General features: G+C 45.5%; 2 protein-coding genes across 2 annotated transcripts in view; one reads left to right on the top strand and one right to left on the bottom strand.

Annotated features, from left to right (window-relative positions):
- Positions 1 to 65: 65 nt before the first annotated feature.
- LOC119179331 (endothelin-converting enzyme 1-like) lies at positions 66 to 17,430 on the bottom strand. Its single transcript, XM_075867852.1, has 7 exons — positions 17,135 to 17,430; positions 16,540 to 16,642; positions 12,794 to 12,969; positions 10,516 to 11,569; positions 9,179 to 9,610; positions 5,404 to 5,586; positions 66 to 371 (listed from the first exon to the last, which is right to left on the bottom strand). The coding sequence occupies exons 1-7, from the start codon at positions 17,428 to 17,430 to the stop codon at positions 183 to 185; spliced, it is 2,433 nt and encodes an 810-aa protein (XP_075723967.1). The 3' UTR covers positions 66 to 182.
- A 7,575-nt stretch (positions 17,431 to 25,005) lies between these two features.
- Positions 25,006 to 25,771, top strand: part of LOC142766037 (endothelin-converting enzyme 1-like) — a 30,507-nt gene continuing 29,741 nt past the window's right edge. The window contains exon 1 of the mRNA XM_075867851.1: positions 25,006 to 25,371. Within this exon, the coding sequence (XP_075723966.1) occupies positions 25,057 to 25,371 (315 nt within the window). The 5' untranslated portion in view covers positions 25,006 to 25,056. The remainder of the gene's footprint in view (positions 25,372 to 25,771) is intronic.

The raw sequence follows: 25,771 nt of genomic DNA, 5'->3' as shown, positions 1-25,771 counted from the left end.
AACTAACAGATACCATGTAAATTGCATCACAACTCTTTACAACACACACCTCGACATCGTCAGGAACAAAATCATAATGTTTAATCATCACCGAACCATAAACAAGCGGTACTTACGACTTATACACAAGACCGTAAAAAAACAACAATGTATCGAACACACTAAACGTTTGGTTACCAATGTCAATCGTAAAACGGACATTTTTCAGCCGGATTCATCTTGGAGCCCGCTGGACAACCGAAGGCTTCGGCAAACGGTGCGAAGTTCATCATCGCCTTGTTACAGTCCCCGCCGTAGAGGTTGTCAGTAGGTGTCTTGGCACAACTTGAGAGGCAGGCAGTAGTGAAGAATACTTTCTCTTCCGTTAACTCCTGAGAAAGAGCGTGACAAAGCCAGTAAAGCCCTTTAGCGGCTTGCTTAATAATTGCAATAGGATCAATGTTAACTTCTTCAGCTGCGTCAGAGTGCAGACACAAATCACAGCTTCATCGTCGAGCCGTCATTAAGCTGCGAAAATTGGCAAATCTACTGCACTCTTTTCAAAGAATTTCTGCTATCTTTACAGGACAATTAATAGGAACTCTTCCACCAATAATTTTTATGTTTATGAAGGGAAACATTTGCGTGAGCACTGTGGATGCTGTAACGTGCCTTGTACCTGCATACCATAGGAAAGCAATGAGCAAGCTCACAATACTCTCCGGAAGGAATACCCAAGACACTTTTTTTCTAAAAACATCCGAATGTGCTGTAAGTCGCTGCTAGATGGTGCACGAACTTTCGTTAGGCATCACAAATAGCTACTGCGAGAAATTCTCAGAACGTCTCAAAAAAAGAAATGAACATTTGCTATTCGGCCACAAGTCTTAATTCATAGACGGGCTGCATTTCCGAAAAAAAAGCGCGCCATATTGCGTGAATATTTTGCAATCGCTCTTAAGCCGGGATGTTCGACTCTCTTAGTTCTCGAGTCAAACAAGGAATGCTTTCTAGTTGTCCACTCGGAAGCTTCCGAATACGCAGACGTGCCGCGTCTAAGGCTGAAGTTGTCGAAACAAATTGCTGAGCCAGTAGTTTAAATCTCAAGCAAAGCTTTGCAGGAGCTGTTTCCGGGCATTCTAGCAACATGAGCATAAAACTCATCTTTCTCTCGCGTCCTCAACGGCTGACAGGTTCACTTGCACTAAATGGTGAGCCGTGTGGACCATCACACACAGCACCTTTTCCTCAGACATCACAGCCTCAATCGCAAAGGTTGCTTAATTCATCATCATCATCATCATCAGCCTGACTACGTCCACTGCAGGACAAAGGCCTCTCCCATATTCCTCCAGTTAACCCGGTCCTGTGCTTGCTGCTGCCAATTTATACCCGCAAATTTCTTAATCTCGTCTGCCCACCTAACATTCTGTCTCCCCCTAAACCGCTTCCCTTCTCTGGGAATCCAGTTGGTTACCCTTAATGACCAGCGGTTATCCTTTCTATGCGCTACATGCCCGGCCCATGTCCATTTCCTCTTCTTTATTTCAACTATGATATCCTTAACCCCCGTTTGTCCCCTAATCCACTCTGATCTCTTCTTGTCTCTTAAGGTTACACCTACCATTTTTCTTTCCATTGCTCGCTGCGTCGTCCTCAATTTAAGCTGAACCCTCTTTGTAAGTCTCCAGGTTTCTGCTCCGTAGCTAAGTACCGGCAAGATACAGCTGTTATATACCTTCCTCTTGAGGGATAGTGGCAATCTACCTGTCATAATTTGAGAGTGCTTGCCGAATGTGCTCCACACCATTCTTATTCTTCTAGTTACTTCAATCTCGTGGTTAGGCTCTGCGGTTATTACCTGCCCTAAGTAGACATAGTCCTTTGCAACTTCAAGTGCACTATTACCTATCTCGAAGCGCTGCTCCTTTCCGAGGTTGTTGTACATTACTTTCGTTTTTTGCAGATTAATTTTAAGACCCACCTTTCTGCTCCCCTTGTCTAACTGCGTAATCATGAGTTGCAATTCGTCCCCTGAGTTACTCAGCAATGCAATGTCATCGGCGAAGCGCAGGTTACTAAGGTATTCTCCATTAACTCTTATCCCTAACTGTTCTCATTCTAGGCTTCTGAAAACCTCCTGTAAGCACGCGGTAAATAGCATTGGGTAGATTGTGTCCCCCGGCCTTACACCCTTCTTGATTGGTATTCTGTTGCTTTCTTTATGAAGCACGATGGTAGCAGTTGATCCCCTGTAGATTTCTTCCAGAATGTTTATATAAACTTCATCTATGCCCTCAATCCGCAGTGTCTGCATGACGGCTGCTATTTCTACTGAATCAAACGCCTTCTCATAATCTATGAAGGCTATGTATAGTGGTTGGTTATACTCTGAGCATTTCTCTATTACCTGAACGATAGTATGAATGTGGTCAATTGTTGAGTAGCCTGTTCGAAATCCTGCGTGTTCCTTTGGTTGATTGAATTCTAATGTTTTCTTTACTCTGTTAGCAATTACCTTTGTAGATAGCTTGTATACTACAGAGAGCAAGCTGATCGGCCTGTAGTTCTTCAAGTCCTTGTCATCTCCTTTCTTATGTAATTAGATGCTGTTAGCGTTCTTCCAAGACTCTGGTACCCTTCCCGTCAGGAGACACCTCGTAAACAGGGTGGCTAGTTTTTCTAACACAATCTGTCCTCCATCTTTCAGCAGATATGATGTTACCTGATCCTCACCAGCAGCTTTGCCTCTTTGCATGCTCCCCAAAGCTTTTCTGACTTCTATCATTACTGGTGGGGCGTCATCTGGGTTACTGCTAGTTCTTATAGTATTAAGGTCGTGGTGGTCTCGGCTACTGTACAGATCTCTGTAAAACTCCTCCACTATTTTAACTATCCTATCCATATTGGTAGTTATTTTGCCTTGTTTGTCCCTTAGTGCATACATACGACTTTTGCCTACCACAAGTTTCCTCTTCACTGCTTTGACGCTTCCTCCGTTTTTCAAAGCGTGTTCAATTATCTCCATGTTATACCTTCTTACATCGCATACTTTACGTCTACTAATCAGCTTCGAAAGCTCTGCCAGTTCTATTTTGTCTGTTGCACTTGACACTTTCATGCTTTGACGCTTCTTAATTAGGCTCTTCGTTTCTTGGGAAACGAGGTATCGCTCTTAACGATACCTCAAATGAGGTATCGCTCTTAACGATACCTCAAATGGCCGACTCCTTCCTAAACGCCCACCTGTATTTCTCAAGGTTTAGCGTTCATACTTGTGCGATTGCTAAATAAAAAGCAATAATTGCGCAAATCTGAGCTTCCATAACAATACGTCGATGTTTTGTATGCGTGCCTTAGTACTAGAGAAGCCACACAATAGTAATTCTAAGGACCATAGCGTTCAACACGCTGCGTTGACAGTGCAACGCGATGCTCAAAAAGGCAAGTGTTGCCAACGCTTTGCTAAGACGACACGGTGGTGGCACCTGCTCGTCGCTTTGCGTACTACACCTTATCGCCTCCGAAAATGGCACGCATCTTTCACCGCAGGCGCGTATGCCTTCGTTTTCGAAGAGAAATGCCAGATGGCGCTCGGGTCTAACGTGCCTCGATGCGCTCGTTAGCCTCCACTGCACGCTCGGGGCACTCCAACGCAGCGCCTCCAGAATACCATTCTCCGATTTTCTTGCGCAGAACATCAAATAAATGTTTTGTTCACTCTATCCGGACGCTACTATCGTCTTTGGACGACATTTGCATTGTAACAAGCAGATCCGGGGCCATTTTTTTTCTCGTGCTGTGGGCTGAGAGTAAACCTGAGTCCTTCTGGTCCTGGCATCGGCCGAAATAGTTTTCTTGTTTTAAAGACGATAGTCTTTCTTGGGGACCTGCGAGGCAAAACTATTGGTCTGTCTGTCTGTACATTTGCCTGTTTGTACACTCTAAACGGCACCGGGTATTTGAAACGACCGATCCCATCCGCATGCCCATCAATCTTGCTCAAGATTTAGCGTTCATACTTCTGCAATTGTCAATTAAAAAGCAATTATTGCGCATGTCTTGGGCATCATAGCTACATGTATATATTCTGCATGTGCGGCTTTTACTAGAAAAGGCACCAAGTAATTTTAAGGACACCATCGCTTATCACGCTGCGCTGACCATGCAACGCTTGCACGAAAAGGCGAGTGTTTCCAACGCTTTGCTAAGACGAGACGGTAGTGGCACCTACCCGTCGCCTTGCATTCTACACCTTATCACCTCTGAGACGGGCGCCACACATCGGCGTCCGAGCCACGCGCTTCGTTTTCCAAGAAAACTACCAGATGGCGATCATGTATCGCGTGTGACGTGACTTGATGCGTTAGTTTGCCTCTGTTGCACGCTCTAGGCACTCTAAAAGCGCCTCCAGAATAGTATTCACCGAGTTTCTTGCGTAGAACATCAAATAAATGTTCTGTTCACTCTCTCCCCACGCAAAACTATCGTCTTTCGACGACATTTGCAGATTAACATGGAGATACGGGGCCAACTTTTTTTTCTCTCACCGCCACACGCTTGGTTATAAAGGACCTAACCTCGGCCCCTATATTGACTTTAATAGTTTTTTTAATAATGCTCAAAGTTCACGAATAATCTCTTTTTACTGTTTAAAATTACCGGACACTGTTACACACCTTTTCGGTGAGACAAAGCAGCGGAGTTAAATAGGCTATATTAACCTTTTGCAATAATCTTCCCCTCATCAGGGAAAAGTGTAACAGCAAATTCTATTCAGCTAACCGAAGCCTTCTCCTAAAACAGACGTGAAGCGATGGCGTAACTTTTGTCAAAAACTGCACTATTCATCTAGATTGTTGCACGCTGCCTGAAAAAAATATAGATTGCCAACGTTAAGACTGAATTAGTTATCTGGTTTTCTATTGTCTCGTGATAAGGCTCGCTTTCGAAACTGACGTGCCCGCAGTATTTCTCGCCTCTCAATGTCAGTTAACCACAGAGGCATGACGTTCTTGGAGTTAGCACTACAGCGATTGGCCAAAATGGTCCGTAATTATACAAAAAATATAATCATATATCTGCATTGTAGCAGAGACCAATTTCATAAGAAGGAGAATAATTTTTCCCAACCTTTTCGCCCATACCTTCAATCTCATCTCTAGGTGGTCAGCATCTCTTGTATTTTATGGTATTCCATGATATACTACATTGTGCTATCCTAATCTTTAAAGATGAACTTCATTTCTCTATTGTTCGAAACATTTTAAAAGTGTGACAAATCTAAACAAAATCAAATACCTTCATATAGGTACTAGATTCATTTCAGGATGTTGCTCTGCGGCCCTTGCGTTCCAGTTGCGTATTTAAGAAATGGACGCACATGTAGGACGAAGAAGGTGGCTTGCGAATCTCTGTACCCACCTCTGATAGTTGGGGGTCGTGCTCTTCTTGGTGCTGCTTGAAAGCTTCGTAGGCCACTTCAATTGCTGGAACCTCGGGAAAGATGCTTGTATTTCTCGGCAGGCGACCCAGAATGCGCTGCTTGAAAGTGTCGAACACCTTGTCACTCGGCCTTGATGCCATTGTTTCAGCTTGAGAGCTGACCTGTGAGCAAGGCTTACATTGTCATACATACACTACAAATTTTTGTTCTTTATCGGTGCTTTAAAACTTCCAATTATGCAAGTTGACATGTCTATATGGAACGCAACTTTCTCGTCGCAACAATAAATTACCAGAACCAGAGAAAGACATCGACCCTAAACTGCTTCACCCCTAAAAATTACCGCCACATATCTTTCACACTCTCTCACATGCTTGTTTTACAGCGAAAGCTGCATATGGCTAGGAGAAACTAAAAACCATTAGGCATCGGTGATACGATCGGTCTCCCATTAGCTTGGTGCCACGAATGGTCTCTATTGGCTGAGCTATCAGTTACATCGTTTTCAGCGTCGTACCCAAGTGTACGTGCCATTGGCTGCATTGTGAGTGACGTTGTTGATCCCGTTGCAGCCGTGGCGGCGAGCCCGCGCGTATCTCTTACTGCAGTTAGCTTCCACGTGGGTAAGCCACAGACAACTCTAGAAGAGCGCGAGAGAGCTCACAAAACGCGAGGGAGTTCACAACATTCACCAGGCCGAGGCTGTAGTCCGGGAACAGAACAAAGCCCGCAAGGCCGAATGCCAGCATCAAGTGAGTACCAATGATCCTGCAGCCTTCCAAGCGGCACTGAATCGCGAAGGGCCGTTCCACGCGCTCGCCGCACAGCCGCAACGCACATGCCGGCACAACTCCTGCACCCAAGTGGAGGGTGAAAGAGCGTTGCCAATATGCTTATTTGCCCTCCGCTTGCGTGCGGCAGGGGTCGCGGCACGTGCATTGCGGCTGTGCGGCGAGCGCGTAAAACGGCCCGAACGGCAAGACAAGCGCCGGCGGCGGGCGGATCCTGCAAACCACGCCGCCGAGTTATCTCGCGATGTCAAGCGCTTGCAACAACGTCGCGCGGAAAAAGCCGCGTTGTGGGCGCAACAGCGTCTACGTGATGATAGCGGGGGCGCGGTAGCCGGCGTCAACGCCCGCTTTCGGCGGGAGTTTCTTCAGTGGCACGTTGGCTTTGGCTGCGACGCCTGTGACCGCCTGTGGTTCGAGAACAACCACTGTGATTAACGCATTGCAAAACGCATTCAACAGCTCGTAACAGTCCTCCGTGACCATGATTATGGGAGGTACAGTGCGGCATGTGAAATAAGCACTGCACTGCGGCAAACCCAAGCCAAACGGGTGTCCAACTTCATTAAGAACGACGAACATGTGGCTAATAAATGTGAAAGGCTTCAGTGCAGCGACGGCTTCAACCCACTGCTAAACACCGGGGCCGCACGTTTCAGCTTTCGCTGGTTAACTTTCAGAAAGAAGTGCCTAGGCGATGATAGTTTTTTAACAAGTTATTTCACTGAAGTCTACGTTTTCTGCTACGATATAATTTGTAGTCAATTCCGTGTGCTCTGAAGCGTTATGAATTCATCTGTACTTCAGAATTGCGAAGTACCCGCACTGAGATCAAAGCGCACAGCATCAGCCAAGACGCATTCGTGAAGAGCTTTTAAGTGACCGCTCATTAAGAAAGATGACCTTGCCCGTCAGCATACGTTTATCAATGCTAGAGCGACCACTGTCTGTCCACTGCACCCAGGAAAGCGAGGGATGAACATTGCAAAACAAACTTGAACTAGTTGAAAGTGCACCAGCAGTGTGCTAAGGAGTGGCAACGCATCTTGCTTTTAAGCACAGCCAAACGAATCCCCCACACCACAGCTACGCGCAGAAGGTCTGTCCGCATACTGCAGCTTTTGCCTGTGCTTCTCCTGAAAACAAGAGCCTTAAATTGCCAAACAGTTTTCGGCGTGATCCGCACGTGTATACGAACGTTTGTAGAAAATAAAAAGCTCATAAAAAGCAAAGTGGCACACATTCACTTCAGTTGCTAATCAAGAGCACGTAGAAGTGGCGCAGACGATAGCAGCTGTGCCACAATAAATGCGAACGTACTAACCGAGGTGTAAATAAATATTCGCCTGTCTTGGAGTTTTTTTTTTCACTCCTGATGCTTTTCTTTTTTGAATGTGGTCTTGTGTTGCCAGAACCAAGGAGGGCAGCTTGCAGTTGTACACTTTCACAACGCGATGTGATGACAAGAGCTCAATCCGCGGTGCAGCTAAAGCCATACTTTTGCACATTAGTGCTAGACGTCGCCTTTCAGCGGCCTTTACGGCAGATGGATCTTAACGGACCATTTGAGATAGTCAGCACACTTAGTTGGGCTGGTTGGTTTTATGCGGGTGCAACGACGTGAATGCTGCTTTAAAAAGCGGATAGTGAATAAACTGGACGGAAACAAGGCCATGTGTGTGTCTCGTCTCGGCTCAATCAGTATCTTCAAAGCGCATCTTCATCGTCGTCATTTGGGTAAGTTATCCGACGTCTCATACAAGCATGCCACCGTAAACGAATAGTGCTGTGCGAAAGCATTGTTGTTCGACAATGTCATGTCGGAGAACGTACATTGTTACAGCACAACACAGTTGTCTTTACCAAAAACTATACAAATTTGTCAGTGTCTCAAACCAAATCGACAGACCACGCTCATGTGCAGTGCGCGTGGCATGCGATTTTAACTGTGTGGCTTCATCGCGGTTATTTTGCTAGCTTTATGTTCACTAAATTTGATATTGAATGATGTGATTGTATGACAAACATGAATTACGGGTGGTTACATCAAAGTATGACACACATGGCATGTACAATATAATTTACGTTACATGGAGGCGAGCGACGCGTGGCGGTCCAATGAAATGAATATGTACCAAAATTAATACGACAAGACCTTTTCGTAAGACGAAAATAACTGGCAGGTGGCAATATGAAAATCGTGACATTCATGCTATGTACGGCGTCACTTAGATGCCACGATCATGGTGCACTCAGGGCCGTTTAGATTGTTTTACAAACTTCAAATTCGGCATCGCGTAAGTGACGAACATCACAAGTAGCACGCACATTACGACATTCATAACATGTACGATGGGAATTACATGACACGGTATTGATGCGCTTCCGTCCATTTTGTTAACTTGATCGATACAAAAATCGTCATTGCATAACACAAGTGCGCTGAAACATAACTGACAGGCCAACTATTGTATACATCTATTGTACATTGTATACACGTCACATTAGCGTGGTGATTGTAAGTTCTTGCATGCATGACAAACATGTCAAATAAATTGAACTAGACCCTATGATATATGAATGACGCACCCTCGTACAAACAAGGCCCTGTATGGAGCTCTTTGCCGGCTGCTTCTAAATACACCAATTCCCGACTGGCTAACCACCCCGTATTTCCTTTCTTCCTCCTTCTCCTCCGCCGTGCGACGGATGGGCTGAATTTAAACCGGTTAATAGTACGAGAAAAAGGCCCATTGAAAGAGATAAACTCGACCACATGTACGATTCACTGATATCGTAGTTGGTTGTGTGAATGAACAAAGTCTTTTTATACTGAACACTTCAATGCTGCCTTGCAGTGATTGCGAAGGAATGTTTGGACATTACGTTTCTTTAATTAGCGTTACAATTAACTTTCACTATGACTCCTCTAGTTTCATTAACTATTACACTCTTCTCTCCTCACCTCAACTCCCTCGCTGTCAATGGCACCGATGAGTGCCCGAGTATAGAGGTACAAGGCACCGTTGTACAACATAGCTTTGGTGCCGTCCGAGTAGTAAAGCGGTGGCTGCAGTGCACCGATGGAGAGAGAGAGATGGTTGAGCACCTGTACGTACTCCACGTACGGCAAATTGTAGTTGTTCCCGAGTAGCAGCTCCTCAGTGGCTGCATCAGTGCCAAACAGAAGACGCTGACTGCGACGCGCCTCGACCCAGAACTCGGTAAAGGACGTGGTGTCGTCGGGGAAATGTTTGTACACTTCCTCGAGTCGACTCGGAGACAGGAACTTCTGCGAAGGCCACACGACAGTTTGGACGTTGCTGAGCTTCTCCAAGGCTGCTTTCTTGATCCTCGAGTCTAGCCATGAGGAGGCACCTGTTTTGTTCATAGCCACCTGCGGTGAAGGAACATCGCAGTGTCCATGAAGTCACACAGAATTCGTGCTCGTAATAATTCGCGTATCACACGGTTCTTTCTTGGAGATCGCTTTTGAGGGACGTGGTAGAAACTGCAATTCGCCTTGACTGTAAGAGTGTGTCGTAAAGAGAAATAAGATCATATTGCGTCCCGCACCAAACATGCTCTGAGTTGAGGGAAATGGTGTGGCTGAGCACACCAGTTCCACTAGCCGGGTACATAGCTTAAATAGAATATTCGGGAATCGGAAAGCATTCCAACTACAGGTGAGCGAGATAGCAACGTCACATGCATTGATGTGTGACACGTACGGTGGCTACACAAATGACGATGCAACCATAAAATGACATATTTCGACCACATTCCCAACGCATACCTGCCGCCAAAGCGATGGACACGTACATGAGAACGCAAAAATTTGATTCGCGAATTGGAGGAGGGGACTAAGGCACGAGAAAACTATAAGCATTTTCGGAAGTGCTACTCCAAAAAAAGTTGGCTGTGGTTTAACTCAGTTATGCCTAGGTGAGCGCCGAGAGAGGTTAATCGTATGCTTAGCTTGGTTCTCTGTATGGTTACGCTTCTAAGAGAGTGCGGCTGGAAGTTCTGGAATACACTTGCGGGCACAGCTTGAACAAGCACAGCAAAGACCATAACAAGCAGTTGTTCATTGTGGCGTTTAACAGGTGACATAGAGGGGCTAGTTCTTTATGCGTATATTTGTTTGTGAAAGTTAAATAGTGCCAATTCCTAATGCGAACACATAAAAAAGCATGACATCATCCCTCCTAACACGACTTTGCGTGCTTGTGGCAAAATATGGCGCTGGATAACACTCACGAAGAAAAACTAGCCTAGCATCGAATGTTGCCACGCGCTCACCTCGACAACTTCTTCCAAGTGTTCGACGACACTTCGCCGTTCCTCTTCTGAAAATTGAGCGACGGAAGTCAAGGCGGCTACAAGAAGCTTGAAGCTTGGCTCGACTCGACGAGCGCAAAAACGAGGCCGTGCCTCTTTGGCCTGGGCCTCACTGCCATGAAGGACGAGCAGCAAGCCTCTGGGGTAGGCTACTACCCCGTATGTTTGAGCAAACAAGTATGCCACATGGCGCAGCAGTGTCATGTCATTAACCCTGTTTAGTACCTTCATGATGCTGTTGAACACAGACAGGTCGCTCACAAGCACCAGTTCGTCTAATGTGACGGGAGGAGTTATTCTCAGCACGGCGTTGAACATGTCTCGCATATGCACCGCAAGAGGCAGAGAAGTGATCTTGTCGATCTGGCCTAGGCGAAACAAAGCCCCTGTGCGAGCTTTGGAAAACCCTGCCGGCACTATCGTATTAAACACGTATTCAAGAATGCGAATTGTTTCTAACATCTCATCGTGGTCAGGCACGCTGCGCGAGTCGTTGGTGAATGTCCTGAAGAGTCCGGTGTACACGCTTTCCAAGTGTTTCTTCGGAATTGTCTGCATCAAAGCTTTCCAAATGACAATCTCGCCGTTAATTCCGAAGAATATACGCCTTTGAACTTTCCCTGGGACCGCGGGCAGTGCCCTGAGGGCAAACCAGAGGTCGGCGTTCCAGTTGAAGGAAAGGTCGAACAGTGCCATAGCCGGAGGTACATCCTCTGGTGATTTCTCTGGCCAGAAGATACCCCGTGCTTCCATGAATTCTTTCAGTATGTGAATTTCGGACTCCTCTTGTGCCATGCAGCTTTTAAATATCGCATCGATTTTCCTGCCGGCTGGAAAGTGAACCAGGCCAGTTCTCAGCGTCTTCGGAAAGTTGAGGAGCCATGCCAGGAGCATATCATTCATCTGAGAGCGTGACATATAGGACTCTCCAATACCCTTCCAGCGTCCACACACGTGAGCGCCAAAGTCGTGGCAAGGATCAATGTTTTTATCCATTTGACTTTCTATACGGTCCCTGCAACGAAAAAGATGAATAGATTAGATAAATAGATAGATAGATAGATAGATAGAGAGAGAGAGATAGATAGATAGATAGATAGATAGATAGATAGATAGATAGATAGATAGATAGATAGATAGATAGATAGATAGATAGATAGATAGATAGAATGACAGACAGACAGACAGACAGACAGATAAACAGATAGATAGATATATAGATAGATAGATAGATAGATAGATAGATAGATAGATAGATAGATAGATAGATAAATAGATAAACAGATAGATAGATAGATAGATAGATAGATAGATAGACAGACAGACAGACAGACAGACAGACAGAGACAGGTTGATAGATAGATAGATAGATAGATAGATAGATAGATAGATAGATAGATAGATAGATAGATAGATAGATAGATAGATACATAGATAGATAGATAGACAGACAGACAGACAGACAGACAGACAGAGACAGACAGATAGATAGATAGATAGATAGATAGATAGATAGATAGATAGATAGATAGATAGATAGATAATTAGATAGATAGATAGATAGATAGATAGATAGATAGATAGATAGATAGATAGATAGATAGATAGATAGATAGATAGATAGATAGATAGATAGATAGATAGATAGATAGATAGATAGACAGACAGACAGACAGACAGACAGACAGACAGACAGACAGACAGACAGACAGACAGAGACAGACAGACAGATATATAGATAGATAGATAGATAGATAGATAGATAGATAGATAGATAGATAGATAGATAGATAGATAGATAGATAGATAGATAGATAGATAGATAGATAGATACTCGTTTGGTCAAAATGTCATTTCATTCGCCAATGGAACCTTGAATTTAAATATGAACAAATCGAGTTTTGATGGATCGTATCCTTGTTGGGCACTATCTGCTCGTTTTCATTACGCATATAAAAATGCAGCCCACTAGGCGCTTTATTTGTCGTGGTCCTTGCAAAGCTGAGTGTTCTAAGCGTAAAGTAGTCACGCTAACCATTCCTGTTCGACACCACGTAGCAAATAGCACGATTCGAAAATGAAAAAAAAAGCAGTTCAAAGGCCACCAAACTTGCCAAACCAATCCTGGATACTTTGTTTATATTAAGTGCGTCGGTGTGACCTACCGTATCAAAGCTTCTGTGGTGTGACCAGTCTTAATTACTCGATTCTGTGAAGGTAAGCCTTGCCTCTGTCTCACCTATGTTCTTGGCAACCTTTCGTGACACAAAATTCTACACGATGTCTCTTCGGCTTCAGATTCAGCAGCAGGAGAGTGAATCCCACAATGACTGCGATGACAGACACTGCCAGCAACACCTTCACTTTGTACGGAAGTCGGTATTTCTTGGCAGCAGCAGTAGCCGGAGATGGTTCCTGCATTGCAAATGAGAAGACCGGTAATGGACGTGTCACCCAGATGTGCCGTTTACGAAAACACGATCATGGCTTGCAATCGGAAAGGTAGGCTTTTATTTACTTTAGCAATGACACCCCACTGCAACGCACCAATTTATCGGAACTTGAAAGTACAACTCTCTAGGGCAAGTGCCATCCTGCTGATGTTCTGTTGTTTTGGAAAGGTAGAGAGCTATTTCGGTTCAATTTCAGTGTCGAGTGACAAATCGCTTTGGTGAGTAATGGTTATTTTGATCCAAAGGTTTGAAAATAACATGAACCTGATTCGTTCTCACAAGCAAGGAGCACGACTCCATGTGACACCATTGTAGCACGCTGGATGGTGGAAAGTCCTCATGGCGGGCAAGCATTGGGGCAAGGGAAATGTGATAACAAGGCAATTTTGTTATCTATTTCATATGCGCATAATTTAGGCTTAGCAGACATAAAAGCTTGAGTTCTCCGTCAATTGCTGGGGTAATTACATATTGAAAGCTAGCAACGACGTTCTAAGCAATGCGTCATTCGTCCCCGAAAAAAGCAGTACGGTAACGACTTTCCCTTCGGCTGGTCTTCACTGAAGCCATTGAGCAGTATTAATAAATTATAAATTATTATTTTTCATGTATTCGGATGGGTGAAGCTGGTCTGGTTAACCTTCAATAAAAAGTGAAATGGTAAAAAAAGCAGCGGATCGATAATGTAAGTGCAAGGAATCAGTAAAATGTTTTTATAGCATACTTTATACGAAGAAACGCAATTCGGGGTGACGCAAGAAACGCACACATATAAATGCGAAAAGCACCACAGTGTTTTTACTTGTACAAGAATATTGGAAACAAAGTAGGATATGGTATCAAAAAAGCATTCCTGAGGAATGTTCAAATGTTTCACTACCTGAAATGTTCAAAACAAGAATTATAAAAAAAATATATCTACACAGAAATGTCGGGTGGGCGAAGTTCTATATTATTTTTGTGAACGTTGCTGACTAGTAAAAAGTATTTGTGCTTTTAGGAGTTTTATATTGTTGTATAAAAATTATATACATTAGTCTATTGTAGACCTTTTTTTGGGGTGTCTCACGCGTGTTTCGACTACACCGTACATGACCCGGGCATTGCCTCCCTTAACGTAGCCGTGACAAAGGACACCGGACGAACCTTGCCCTTAGGGCCTATACACGGGCTACTCGCACAGCCACACGGCACGCGGTGGGTAGCATGTGCACACGTCTTTTAACTGCTTATTCTCTAAAACAAGCACGCACGGCCACATGATTTCAACTGACTCTAAGGCTTCCTGTAAGGCGCTCTAAATGAAAACAGCACAAACATTCACTGAATAACGCCATATTTCTAGAAAAGGAATTGCGCCACTTGACGTGGCTGACAGAACATTCAAGGAACTATAGTAGCATTATTTAAGCGTTCCCAAGTATTCAGAACTCTCTGAATACTCTGCTTAGAAACTGGCTATTGGTCTTGTAGAAACAATATATTTTTCATAATTGAGGACCTCAGCTTTATGCGACGGAGGAAACCCGAAAACATCATCAGCTTAAATTGACATAAAAACACACCAAGATCAACAGGCCCCTTTTTGATCAAATAATTTTCCTGACGCATTAAGAGTCGCTTTTTCGCTATTGCGAATTACCAGCAGCATGATCAGCACAAATGTTAGAGAAACATGCTTCACAGATGCATTAGCTTCAAACGAGAAGAAGTTCAAACTGTTTTGTGGTTCAGTTGTTCCTTTCAACGTAGAATGTCTTTTGTGCTGAAACACGTGGGAAACTTCAGATGCGCAGTTCGCAAAGTTTATCTACTTTTTGCCGTCCCTGCGGCGTCAAGTTGTTTATTTAGCGGAACTTGCAGCACGAAAAGCGCAGTTTACTAATCTAAACATTAGCAGTTCCTCCCGTCTAGCTGGTTTTTCTGTCAACATCAGTAGCATCGTAGAAGGAGTCACTGGGAATGATAATAAACTTTAACACACGAAAAGATGCCTTTGAAATGGCAGATGCCTTGAAATTTCACACGTTCAGCAGATGACGCACATGATGGAGAACATGAAATGCGTTATTCAGCTCATAGTGTCAGGACTCCTTCAACGACTGAAAAGCTTTAGAGTGTGGTTTACCAGGGCGAATATCGACGCAATGCAAGGGAAAGCGGCAACATAAAATGACGTTCCAAATGTCCTAATACACACAATAATGTTTCAGAAAAGAAAACAGAATAAATCATAATTTGGTGGGTACATAGAAAAGATTGACTGAGAAGTGAATGCGATTCGGGGATCACAAAAAGTGCATGAGCTTCATTGAAGTTCCAGTGCCTTTTGGGCATTGATACAATTATTTTCAAAGTATGCGGCCACATTTGTGGCTTGTGGACACAACTAGTTGCACTGCCGTTGAAGAACCTAATTAGCCAATGTAGTATTGGTAGTACTAGAATTACACGTAAATCCCCATCAGTATGAGCACTTAAAATAAACGGAATATCTTCTTTTCTTCAATGTTAATTAATGTTTATAGCTAAGGTTCTCTTTATTTAGCGCTAAAGACATAATAAGAGAGATGATATGCTTACGAGTAACTCAATTGTTTTTACTTCATCCTTCGACTGCGTAGGTTCCCTCGCGCTCTCTCAAGCTATCTGCATACTTTACCTGATGGACCACTACCCCTGACCGAAATTCATCTATGATCAAGGAGCAAGGTGTTCTAATGACGTAATAACATAATGTCACTATAGTTATAGCGCGAGAACCGAACGACGACATAGGGACAAGAACTTTGTCGTCGTTCTATTCTAGCGCTATAACAATATCATGTCACACCAACTAGCCCAAACCGCCACACTTTGAAAGGTGCCATCCATTGGCAGATTCGGAGCGCTTCCGGTAATACTTTCTTCTGCTCCATGCGCAGCAAGTCTATTCCATTAACGGATTGAGTGTATTGCCCATATCTTCCATTGGCGGATCTGGAGCAGCTCCGTCGCGAGATCCATTCCACGGAGCAACTTTTTATACAGCTCGAAAATCGGCGGATTCGACTGGAGGTCGCAAGTGACCCGTGCCTCGGAACGGTGCCAACTTAAGGCGCGTCAACGAACTCCGGTCGTCTCAGTTGCGCCTCGCGTCGAAGCTCACATTTTGCTAGCGTAACGTCGCTGTGCCTAGCGTGCCCTCTGAAGCAAGAAGAGAGACGCACGTATCGCGTTTCATTTCGACCCTGCCCTTTGCTCTAAATTGAGCGCGTGTGTTTCATCGGTATTTTCCCTTCTACTGCCCGGCGCCAGTGCTCCGGCGCAGAGTTCGTCGACCACATCCAATCTGCCAATCGATGACGCCATAAGTCACTATAGTGTCATCCTGCTGACGTCAAACAAGACGTCACCATTCAATCCAGCTTATCGCTTGGACGTGGAACTGAAGGCGTCTTTCTCGCCGACGCGGGCGGCGCATGTTTTCCACGAGAGGCATGCACGGCAATCGCCTCAGTAACTATACGGACACTTCATGCAAAGAACTCACCACGCGAGGCACTGCGCGATTCTTCAGCAACTTGTCCAAGGTTTTCAGCGATTTCCGTCCCTGGCTGCCTTTATCCCGAAACGGCGTGAGGGCAGCGGGGTTGCTTGAAGAGAACGCAGGACTTTCCGGCGACACATGAGAAATACCCGATGCCGTGGTCTTTGCTCGTTCAGTGGTTATAGAAAAAGCCGGTTGCGAGCCACGTGGTTTGTGGAGAACGTCGGTCACGGCAAGTCTCTTAAGGCCAGTTGTACGAATGACTTCGTCCCCTCGGACCCCTTTCCGCTCCTCTCCTACCTGCAGCGGGACGTTACAGTCCAACGGCAACGAAATTTGGCACTTCACAAAAAGTCAATATGTATACTCCGTTTCATACATCAGGTGCAACGCTGTGAAGGCTAGGCAAGTAGTGCGTAAAGAAAACACGAGGTGTTGCTCCGCGCGGTTTCGTAGCCGAGTGGTCTGACGCGTCGCTCCGGAGAGTTCACCGTAGTTTTGAAGTGCATGGGTTCAAATCGACGTGGTGCCGTTTTTTTTATAATTTTTGCGAGTTCACTTCGAAATCTTGTTTTTTTTTTCAGTAACTTCAACTTACTTGCACGCGGAAGTGAACTTCCGCGTGTTGACAGCCCTTATCACACTGTCCAGTGTTGGGATCTCCCTCTTGGCGTACATGCTGTGCACTTTCAGACGGATGGCATGGATTGTCAAGCGGTCATGTTTGACGGTTCGCGAGCTCGAAATTTTCACCTCGCGAGCTCGTTTTTTCGGTGACACCAAAGGCCCACGCAGACGCTCCGCCTTCAATTTCGCCACGGTACGGGGAGATATTCCAGTGTCCTCGCTCACAACGCTCAGCACTTCCCGCACAGATTTCTCTGGGAAACGCATCCTGGTACGGGCGTACACATTTGCAATTACTTGCTTGGCGTGCTTTAAATGCTTTGATGTGCGAAGCTTCGAAAAAATTCGCGCAGGAGAGGTGGTCGAGGACGCAGAGCTGGACGCCATTTTTTCGAAGCTGCCACAACAAGTAAAAAAAACACGGCGGCGCGGGTCGCGCGGAGAGCGAAAACCTGACACGAAAACGACAAACATAAATTACCGACTCGCATATTCGGATTGTTTATCCGACAACACAGGCATTTGTTTTTTAACCTGATGACAAATATGTATGCTCAGAAGTTTCCCGAGAAGCATTTAGTGATTCTCGTACGCCCCAAGCGACGCACTACTTTTTGGTCGCGGCAGTACACAGCGCAAACAAGAGCGCTAGCTTTGACAGCGTTGCACATGATGTATGAAACGGAGTATAGGTAGTTTAGCTAGAGGTAGCGCTACCTGCCAAATGTCGCCTTCGAAATACAAGCGCTTACCTTATAGAGGAAAGCTTGCAAAGGACAGTGTTTTTGAAACCGAAAACTAGAAAAAAAAATGGCAGATCCCACGTACAGTGGGAATCGATTAAGTGCGAAGCACGAATGAGGAAGGTTGATATGTCACTTTCGAATCACAACAATGTTACAAGGTGGAAGTAAATTATGCCGTAGATGACTTCCGTGTGAGGATTATCATGTTTGGATGTGTTTTTTACTTTTGTCATCTATTCACGTCACGTGACACCAAATTTAGTATATGTGAATCTAGCGAAACGACCGCGAGCACTCTAGAAACGTGGTATGTCATCATGTTCATGCATGACACGTGTGTCATTATTATCATGTTTGCACCGGTCATATTTCTTCGTCATCCATTGACAGCACGTAACACTGAGTTTGGTATATGTGGAGCTACCGAAATGGACGCAAGTGCATCATGAAGAGCCCAATATATTCCAACGTCAAGCTGACGCGCGCGCACGCTGGGCACAGCGACTCTATACGTTAAACAAATGCGAGGGCTCTATAGTCTGACGCCTGGCCGACACCTGCTGCATTTCACACCCACTACGTTACCCAGACAGCACAGCGTCTGCCTCTTTCCGTGACGGAGGGACGCCGGACGCGCTGTCAAAGCAACGCAACGCTGCGCGCGCTTGCAAATTTATAGCAGGACCGGCTGCTGGCGTGGCAACGCCGGTGTGAAAATGAACGCCGGCGCGCACGCGCACCGTGTTACGTCGAAGAGTATTGGCGCCTTGGCTGTGGCATGTAATCATGTTGTCACATGACACGCATCTCATGATTATGTTTGCACCAGTCACATACCTTTGTAATTCACTGCCGTCACGTAATACCAAATTTGGCATATGTGAAGATAGCAAAACGGCCGCGATTGCACCATGAGTGTGGCATGTAGTCATGTTGTTACATGACACGCACGTGTGATTATCATGTTTGGATGTGTCAATTACTCATGTCGTCCATTCATGTACCGTAATATTAAATTTCGTATATATGACGTTAACAAAATGTCCGCGAACGCAACATAAGCGTGGCATGTAGACATGTTATTTCATGACACGCATGTTATGTTAATCCTCTTTGCACCAGTGTCTTACCTCCGTCATTCATTCACGTCCCGTAATACCAAATTTGGCATACGTGAAGCTAGCGGAAGGGCCTCCAGCGCATCATGAGCGTGGCATGTAGTCATGTTTTTACATGACACGGCATCTCATGATTATCATGTTTGTACCAGTCACATACCTTCGTCACCAGTTCACGTACCGTACTAGTAAATTTGGTATATGTGGCGCTAGCAAAACGGCCGCGAGCGCACCATGAGAGTGGCATATAGTCATGTTGTTACAAGACATGCATGTCAAGATTTTCATGTTGGGGTCTGTCGCTTGTGTTCACCATGCAATCATGTCATACCATACGAGTTTTCCAACATGTCATGTGAACGAAACCACCGCAAGAGCTACCGGACCATAAAATGTAAAACAGGACATTCACGACATACATATAATGATTTTCATGTTATGATTAGTCAAATATGTTCTTCTTACAGTCATGTTATGCCAATCAAAGTTTGGTATTGATACCAATATCGAAACAGCCAGGAAAGCTAAAAGTTGTAGGCGGCTAGATAGATAGATAGATAGATAGATAGATAGATAGATAGATAGATAGATAGATGGATAGATAGATAGATAGATAGATAGATAGATAGATAGATAGATAGATAGATAGATAGATAGATAGATAGATAGATAGATAGATAGATAGATAGATAGATAGATAGATAGATAGATAGATAGATAGATAGATAGATAGATAGATAGATAGATAGATAGATAGATAGATAGATAGATAGATAGATAGATAGATAGATAGATAGATACGCTCAAAGTCCCCGAAGTTTGCTAAGGGCCGCTTCGCATTTAAAACAGCGCCATTACGGCTAACCGGAAGTGTCGTGAACGACAGAATTATCGTCTCCTCCGCCATCTTAGAGCACGCATATCGTGAACACGCCCCTTAGAATGTGTGTTTTTTCATGTCAACTTAATAAAACTGCATGAACATGCGTGTTATCGTGCGCTGGTCTGGGCTTCCCACAGGTGGGTTTGCAGTGTCTGATCCCCGTATTCAGAAATGCTGCTTGGCATGAACTTGACGTACCAACGATTTCAATGCAGCGCGAACGGGTTTCGTACGCGCTCACTTTAGGCGGTGCCAATGTAGTCCAAACCATGGAGGAAGGAAAAAACAAACAAACGTAGAGGCGCGTTTTGAACGAGCTACATTGAAAAGTGCTTTCAACGCACGAAAGAGGGATTCAGTGGCAGGGAGAATTGCTCACAAGGAGCGATGCGGCGACGTTCTGTAGTAATCGTCACATCTGCTTCTGTCCGATTTGCCTGGGCACACCGCTAGAGGTCCACGTCGTCTGCTTGCTGGCAGTTACTGCAGCAATTATAAATAAATTCGCGACTGCAAGATTTTTAACAGTCGTTATCCTAACTTACCGTATGTACATTGCGTATCTATAGGGACGTTTCCACTCAAGTGAAATTTCGTTGCAGTTGGGCTTTAACCCTTTGTTAGCTTGAAACAGTTATGTGCTTTCGTGGGACGAGGGTGTGAAACCGGTAGAATATTAAGAGAACCACCTTTGCGTCACAATTTTTAATGGCGCATTCGGCCTCATGCATATGCCTCATGCCAGGATTGGTTGAAGATTTCCCGAAGGAGCAACTGCAGTGGCAGAACCTCTCGCTAATACGGGCCATGAGATATTAAGGACAAACACTGAAATTACTGCTCAACGTCAATACATTGACAGCGGTGGTTCACATTTCACACCGGCGACTGACAGAATCCGCCCGCAAGCTTAAGGATGAGTCACTAATCAACGTCCCTTATATTAAGCGAAACAACCACTAATGTATAGGCCACAGGAATTTTGAAACCTCATGCACCCTTAGTTCTTTAACGGTGTTGTGTTGACAAAAAGAATTAGCGGAAGTGAAACTGCCGCACATATCATTTTGCTAATTCCTCTCAAGTGTGTTTTGATTGCTTGAAACCACGTGAAGAGTGCGAAGTGGTGTACGGTATCTGATCATCACTTTCTGGCAAACCTGGTCACCTAACCTCTATCGGAATGCGGCCTAAGCGTTGAACTCTGACACATCTCGACAGTCTTGCGACGATAGAAGTGGCGGAATTGTCACCGAGACACATGCAGCACCCAAAGCAACCTCGAAGAAAACTTCTCGTTCTGCAAGCACCATTATGTTCTGGTGCAGTGCAGGCATTGCAGATCCATCGTAATCAAGGAGGGCGAAAAAGCGTTGAACTATGCGATTGACCAGTGGTATACTTTGGTTCTGGCGGATTTCGCACCAAGCAGTTTGCATACGTAACCGACCCAGTATTTTTAGGAGACTCGCGTAGATTAAGCTATAGTTTGTATGGCCGCTCTGTCAGGCGCGGAAATCTGGCCTTAAAATATAGAGATTTCCTTGTTTTTTATGTCTGCTGTTGAATAACCGACAGTGTCAATACAGAAGACCTCCTAAGTCATGCATAACGTAAGGCAAGCGCTCTGCGTTTATGGGCGATCACTATGACAGTAAAAGCTCGAATTAAAGCACTGGCTGACCTGGACATCCAGATTTTTCGGCGTTTTTGTATCACTGCTCTGCATGGAAGATTGTGGCCCGCGCTGCGCTTTGCTCTGCCTGCGGTGGCTTCGGCGACTCCTTCGTTCATCGAGGAATGGCTTGTCCTGTGCTGGAGGCTTGGAAAGTGCCGAGGAACCTCCCTGTGCTACGCTTGCAGCACTGGTTGCAGTAGAGTCTGCATTCGGTGCTTTCTCCTGGCTTGTAGTCTTCGCCGAGGATGACATTGCGAGTGATTGCTGTTTAGCGTGTGAGGAACAGGAGCGCTCGACGAGGGTTGGTTGGTTCGTTAGCCCTTAGATGCCTGGGTGCGTTCGACCCAAGCGACTAGACTTCTGCGCGTGCCTCGCGCTCACGCTGCCCATGTTTCTGCTTTTTCTGCCTTGGTTCTTCGCTCCCACCCTCTGTGGGGGCGGGCCATAAAACTGGCGTTAATAGAAGGGGGAAATTATGAATTCAGATGAAGGATGAGGGAAAAAAATTACATTATGTCCAACTAAAGGGAACCATGGGTAGCACGAACAGCGATGCGTTAGTCGACGTAAAGTTCCGTTCATCACAGACACCTTGCCCGATGTTGACGCGTCCACTGTAATTTCTGTTGCTGTTAGTCATCCCAAATTATTGCGGGAGCACGCCACGCAGGAGCACGTGAGTTCATCACGCGTCTGCAGAATCTCGTTCCCTGACGCTCATCACACGGTTTCTGAGAGTAAGGGGGATAGGCCACGGACCTTTACGCAGGCCGAAACACGCTATAGCACGCGTTCGGGCAGTGCTTGGGCCAACTGTTGCGTAGGTGCAGTAGAGGTGGTCACGCCGCACACCGGATTGAACTGCGCCACTTCACTGCCAGCTCTGTGCCGCGCTAGGCTTGAAACAGCGGCACCAGATGATTGTGAAGAATTCTGTGGTTGTTTCAAGGTTCTTTCGAGGTCTTAGCTAGGTGACAGAGTTTGTTTCTAGCTTACGTCCAGATCATTCCTGGGCTTTAGCTAGGTCATGCAAGCTTGCTCTTACATTGACTCTCAATCAAGAGAGGTTCGAGTTCAGCTACAGACAGTCGCAGAGACGACAGAGGCACGTCGTTAGTGTATGCCTTCAATCGCTTCGGGGTCTTCGCGCAGCCACTGTTGGTTTCCTTGCTACTTAGTACTACTCTCTCGTTGTACGTACTCGGCTGGCCACTGTGCTTCGAAGTCGGTTGTTCCTTGTCCTTTTTTCGTGGAGCTGTGAGTAGTGAAACTTGCATAATTTCTTTGGCAAACAGCCGTTTATGATGGTGATAGTTTTGTGATAAGCCGCACAAGTGACAAATAACTGTTTATCCAACTGTCACCTTCTTCAATTTTAGTGGTACAGTCGAAAGTGGTGGGACTGACTCTATTTTTTCGGCACGCACGCCTTTTTGAATCTTGATACAGCATGCAATTTACCGCTAGCCTAAAGGACGCGTGACAGAGAAAATTTTAGTTACGACTTTCTTTCAGTACATCGTAGCTTTGCGTCTGGTAATGAAGAAAATAAATCGTAAGTGTTAAGCTATGCCTTTAGGAGTTGAACGCGACAGCGACATCCTTTTCCTAGTGCGTATCACTTTCCCGACCTCTTCTTGCTATGCTACAGATTGTCCGCGTGCGTGGCGTCAAGCAATGACGTAGAATAACAGCCTACGATGGCACCACGTTCTCTTCTTCCTCTTCTCTCACCACTGCTCTCTTCATCAGCATCACTTCCCTTTCCTAACCCCTCGCTGTACGTGGTGACATCTTGCTGCGTCGGCACAGCAGCACGCGCCAGGGCTTTTTCCAGCGTTATGCCAAGCTCCTACGACTAAGATAAACCCTCCAGCCAACTTATAGTCCAAAGTTTCTAATGTTGAATTTAAAAACCGTAAACTGACCGGACGTTTCGGGACCAATTCAGTACGTTCTTCAGGGGCACCTGTTCATCTATTTTTCTTGTGATGTTTGTTTGTTTGTTGCCATCTTCTTTACCTTTCTTTCCGCCGTTGTTGTCACTGCGATGTTTCTTCCACTCGTTCCGTAGACCGTGCACATATGCACTCGGTAAGGTTCCATTTGAGCGGTTGAGCTACAGACGCTGTTCTATAGCATTGTTTCGATATGCCAGTTCTATAAGAAATGCTTTTGGTGCGGCTACGTTTCGTGTCGATAACCGGGACGTCTTCGAAAGCTACACTACAGCATATGACAGCTCGGGCCTCAGAATCACCTCGCGCTGAGACACTTGTGACAGCTACTCCCCAGTGATGCCCCCAGAGTTTCCTATAAGTACACCAGAGGTAACTTTTGCGCGGTCTATGCGAGCTGCAACAGGGCGCTTCAGCGAGCATGGAAATCATGGGATAGTACACAAACTTGCCTATCCTTCATACTTTCGGCTTCGTTTGGTGTCGCGTGGCTTGGAGCAGCTTTTTTAACGAAGCGTAGGCGAATGCTCAGCAGTTGCATTTCGTCGCCCTCATCTTTTAGGATGACCAATTCAAATGAAGTGTGTCGTTCATTCTTTTTTATTTGAAACAAAACGAAACCACAGCCATAAACGAATCCACAAGGCCATCTATACTCGTAAGCACAAATACTAGACAAATTTGTGTGCCACCCATAATTCCTATGATGGCTGAACGATCGCAGCACCAGAGTTCCCTCTGGTTAATTTCGAGCAACTTCATTGCGGTGCCAGAATTAGGCAAGCAGCGGCGCTGGTGTCCCTCTCCTCCTTCATTCCAAGCCTTCCGCCCTTCATGTGGTGCCTCCGTGATCAGACAAACTTTCACCAAGCGATTCTACGGCGTCATGACATAGTCCCAAGAGATGACAAATTTTGGTGCATTTTACGTATACACCGTCGACGCACATGTTCATCGCCTTCGGAAACTAGGTTACAGAAAAGAGTTTCGTGTACAGCCGGTCCAAAAAGCATCCGAAGAGGGCCTCGCCGGGTATATGTATATATATATTGAGCGTAGCCGCACACGATGCGTTTCATTGTCTATTCACTTCCGTGAGAGTCATATGTACAGGAGTCCGCCGTGCCAGCGCGAGACGAGTACGCCTTTGTGAATGCAACACCTATTCATAGGCGGCATAAGCGAGCCGCATCAGAGCGAGAAATACGCGATGGTAGCTATAGCTTCAGCGAAGGGTTACGGTTACGTAGCTAACATTTTCGAGAGCTATAATAAGACCAAAATGTGCGTGTGAAATTCCTAGCCAAACATAAAACTAAGATCACCTGTTATTCATCAAATAATGTATATAATTATACTGCTGCAGTCGACTGAGTAGAATTGCTTGAGCGTTACGCAACGTGTGCGCGAGGCACGTGCAGAAGAAGTGAACGATCCGATGCTCGGTCGCCATCGTTTCTTTTTTTCAGCTGATGATTCTTCGAAAATGCCCCAGTAATCAACCGGCAAAATGTCATCTACGTGGAGGAAAGCTACCGAAGACAATGAATCGAGCAACACCGAGACGAACAAGCCGACTGCCGCCGTCGACGCAAGTTCCGCATCTTTATTTGCAGCACAGAAACCCGAAGCTGCCTCCACACATTCAGATTCGGAGAAGGCTGTCGCTGCCAGAGTGAGCAACGCTGAGGTACAGCCTCAAAATCACAGAAGGACGTCGGTGGTGAACCCCCAGCCCTGTCCTCCTTCCGTGATGCCTTCACCGCCAGTGGCAGCCTCTGCCTCCGATGCTCGGACGTCCCAGACGATGGTTCAAGACGTCCCGGTGAGTAAGCCTCGCGTACAGGTTACTGCTGTCTAGATTACGTGGACAGCATTCGTTCACTTCGCATAACTATTTACACCACTAGGTCGTCCTAAATTGGGAGGCCCTTAATCTTTGCCTTTAAGAGTTGAACACGATAGCGATATTTTGCTCCTAGTGGGTACATCAAACACTCTGTGAATGAAATCTTTGCAAACTTGCTGTGCGCCCACTGCGTGGCCTTAAGGGTGCAGTATAGTGTGCTTTTTGTAGTGAGTATCTGGCTTTAAACTATGAAGCCCTTATGATGACGCCAAATGGCAACTTACGCTTGTATCACGCATTATTACGGCAATATTTCGTGTTGTAATGTGAAGCATGTATACGGGACACCTGTGTTTGTAAAGCATGAAAGTTACTT

Source organism: Rhipicephalus microplus, chromosome 6, assembly GCF_043290135.1.
Source record: "Rhipicephalus microplus isolate Deutch F79 chromosome 6, USDA_Rmic, whole genome shotgun sequence".
Lineage (NCBI taxonomy): Eukaryota > Metazoa > Arthropoda > Arachnida > Ixodida > Ixodidae > Rhipicephalus > Rhipicephalus microplus.
Note: the sequence above shows the minus strand (reverse complement) of the source record. Positions and strands in the feature narration are given on the sequence as shown.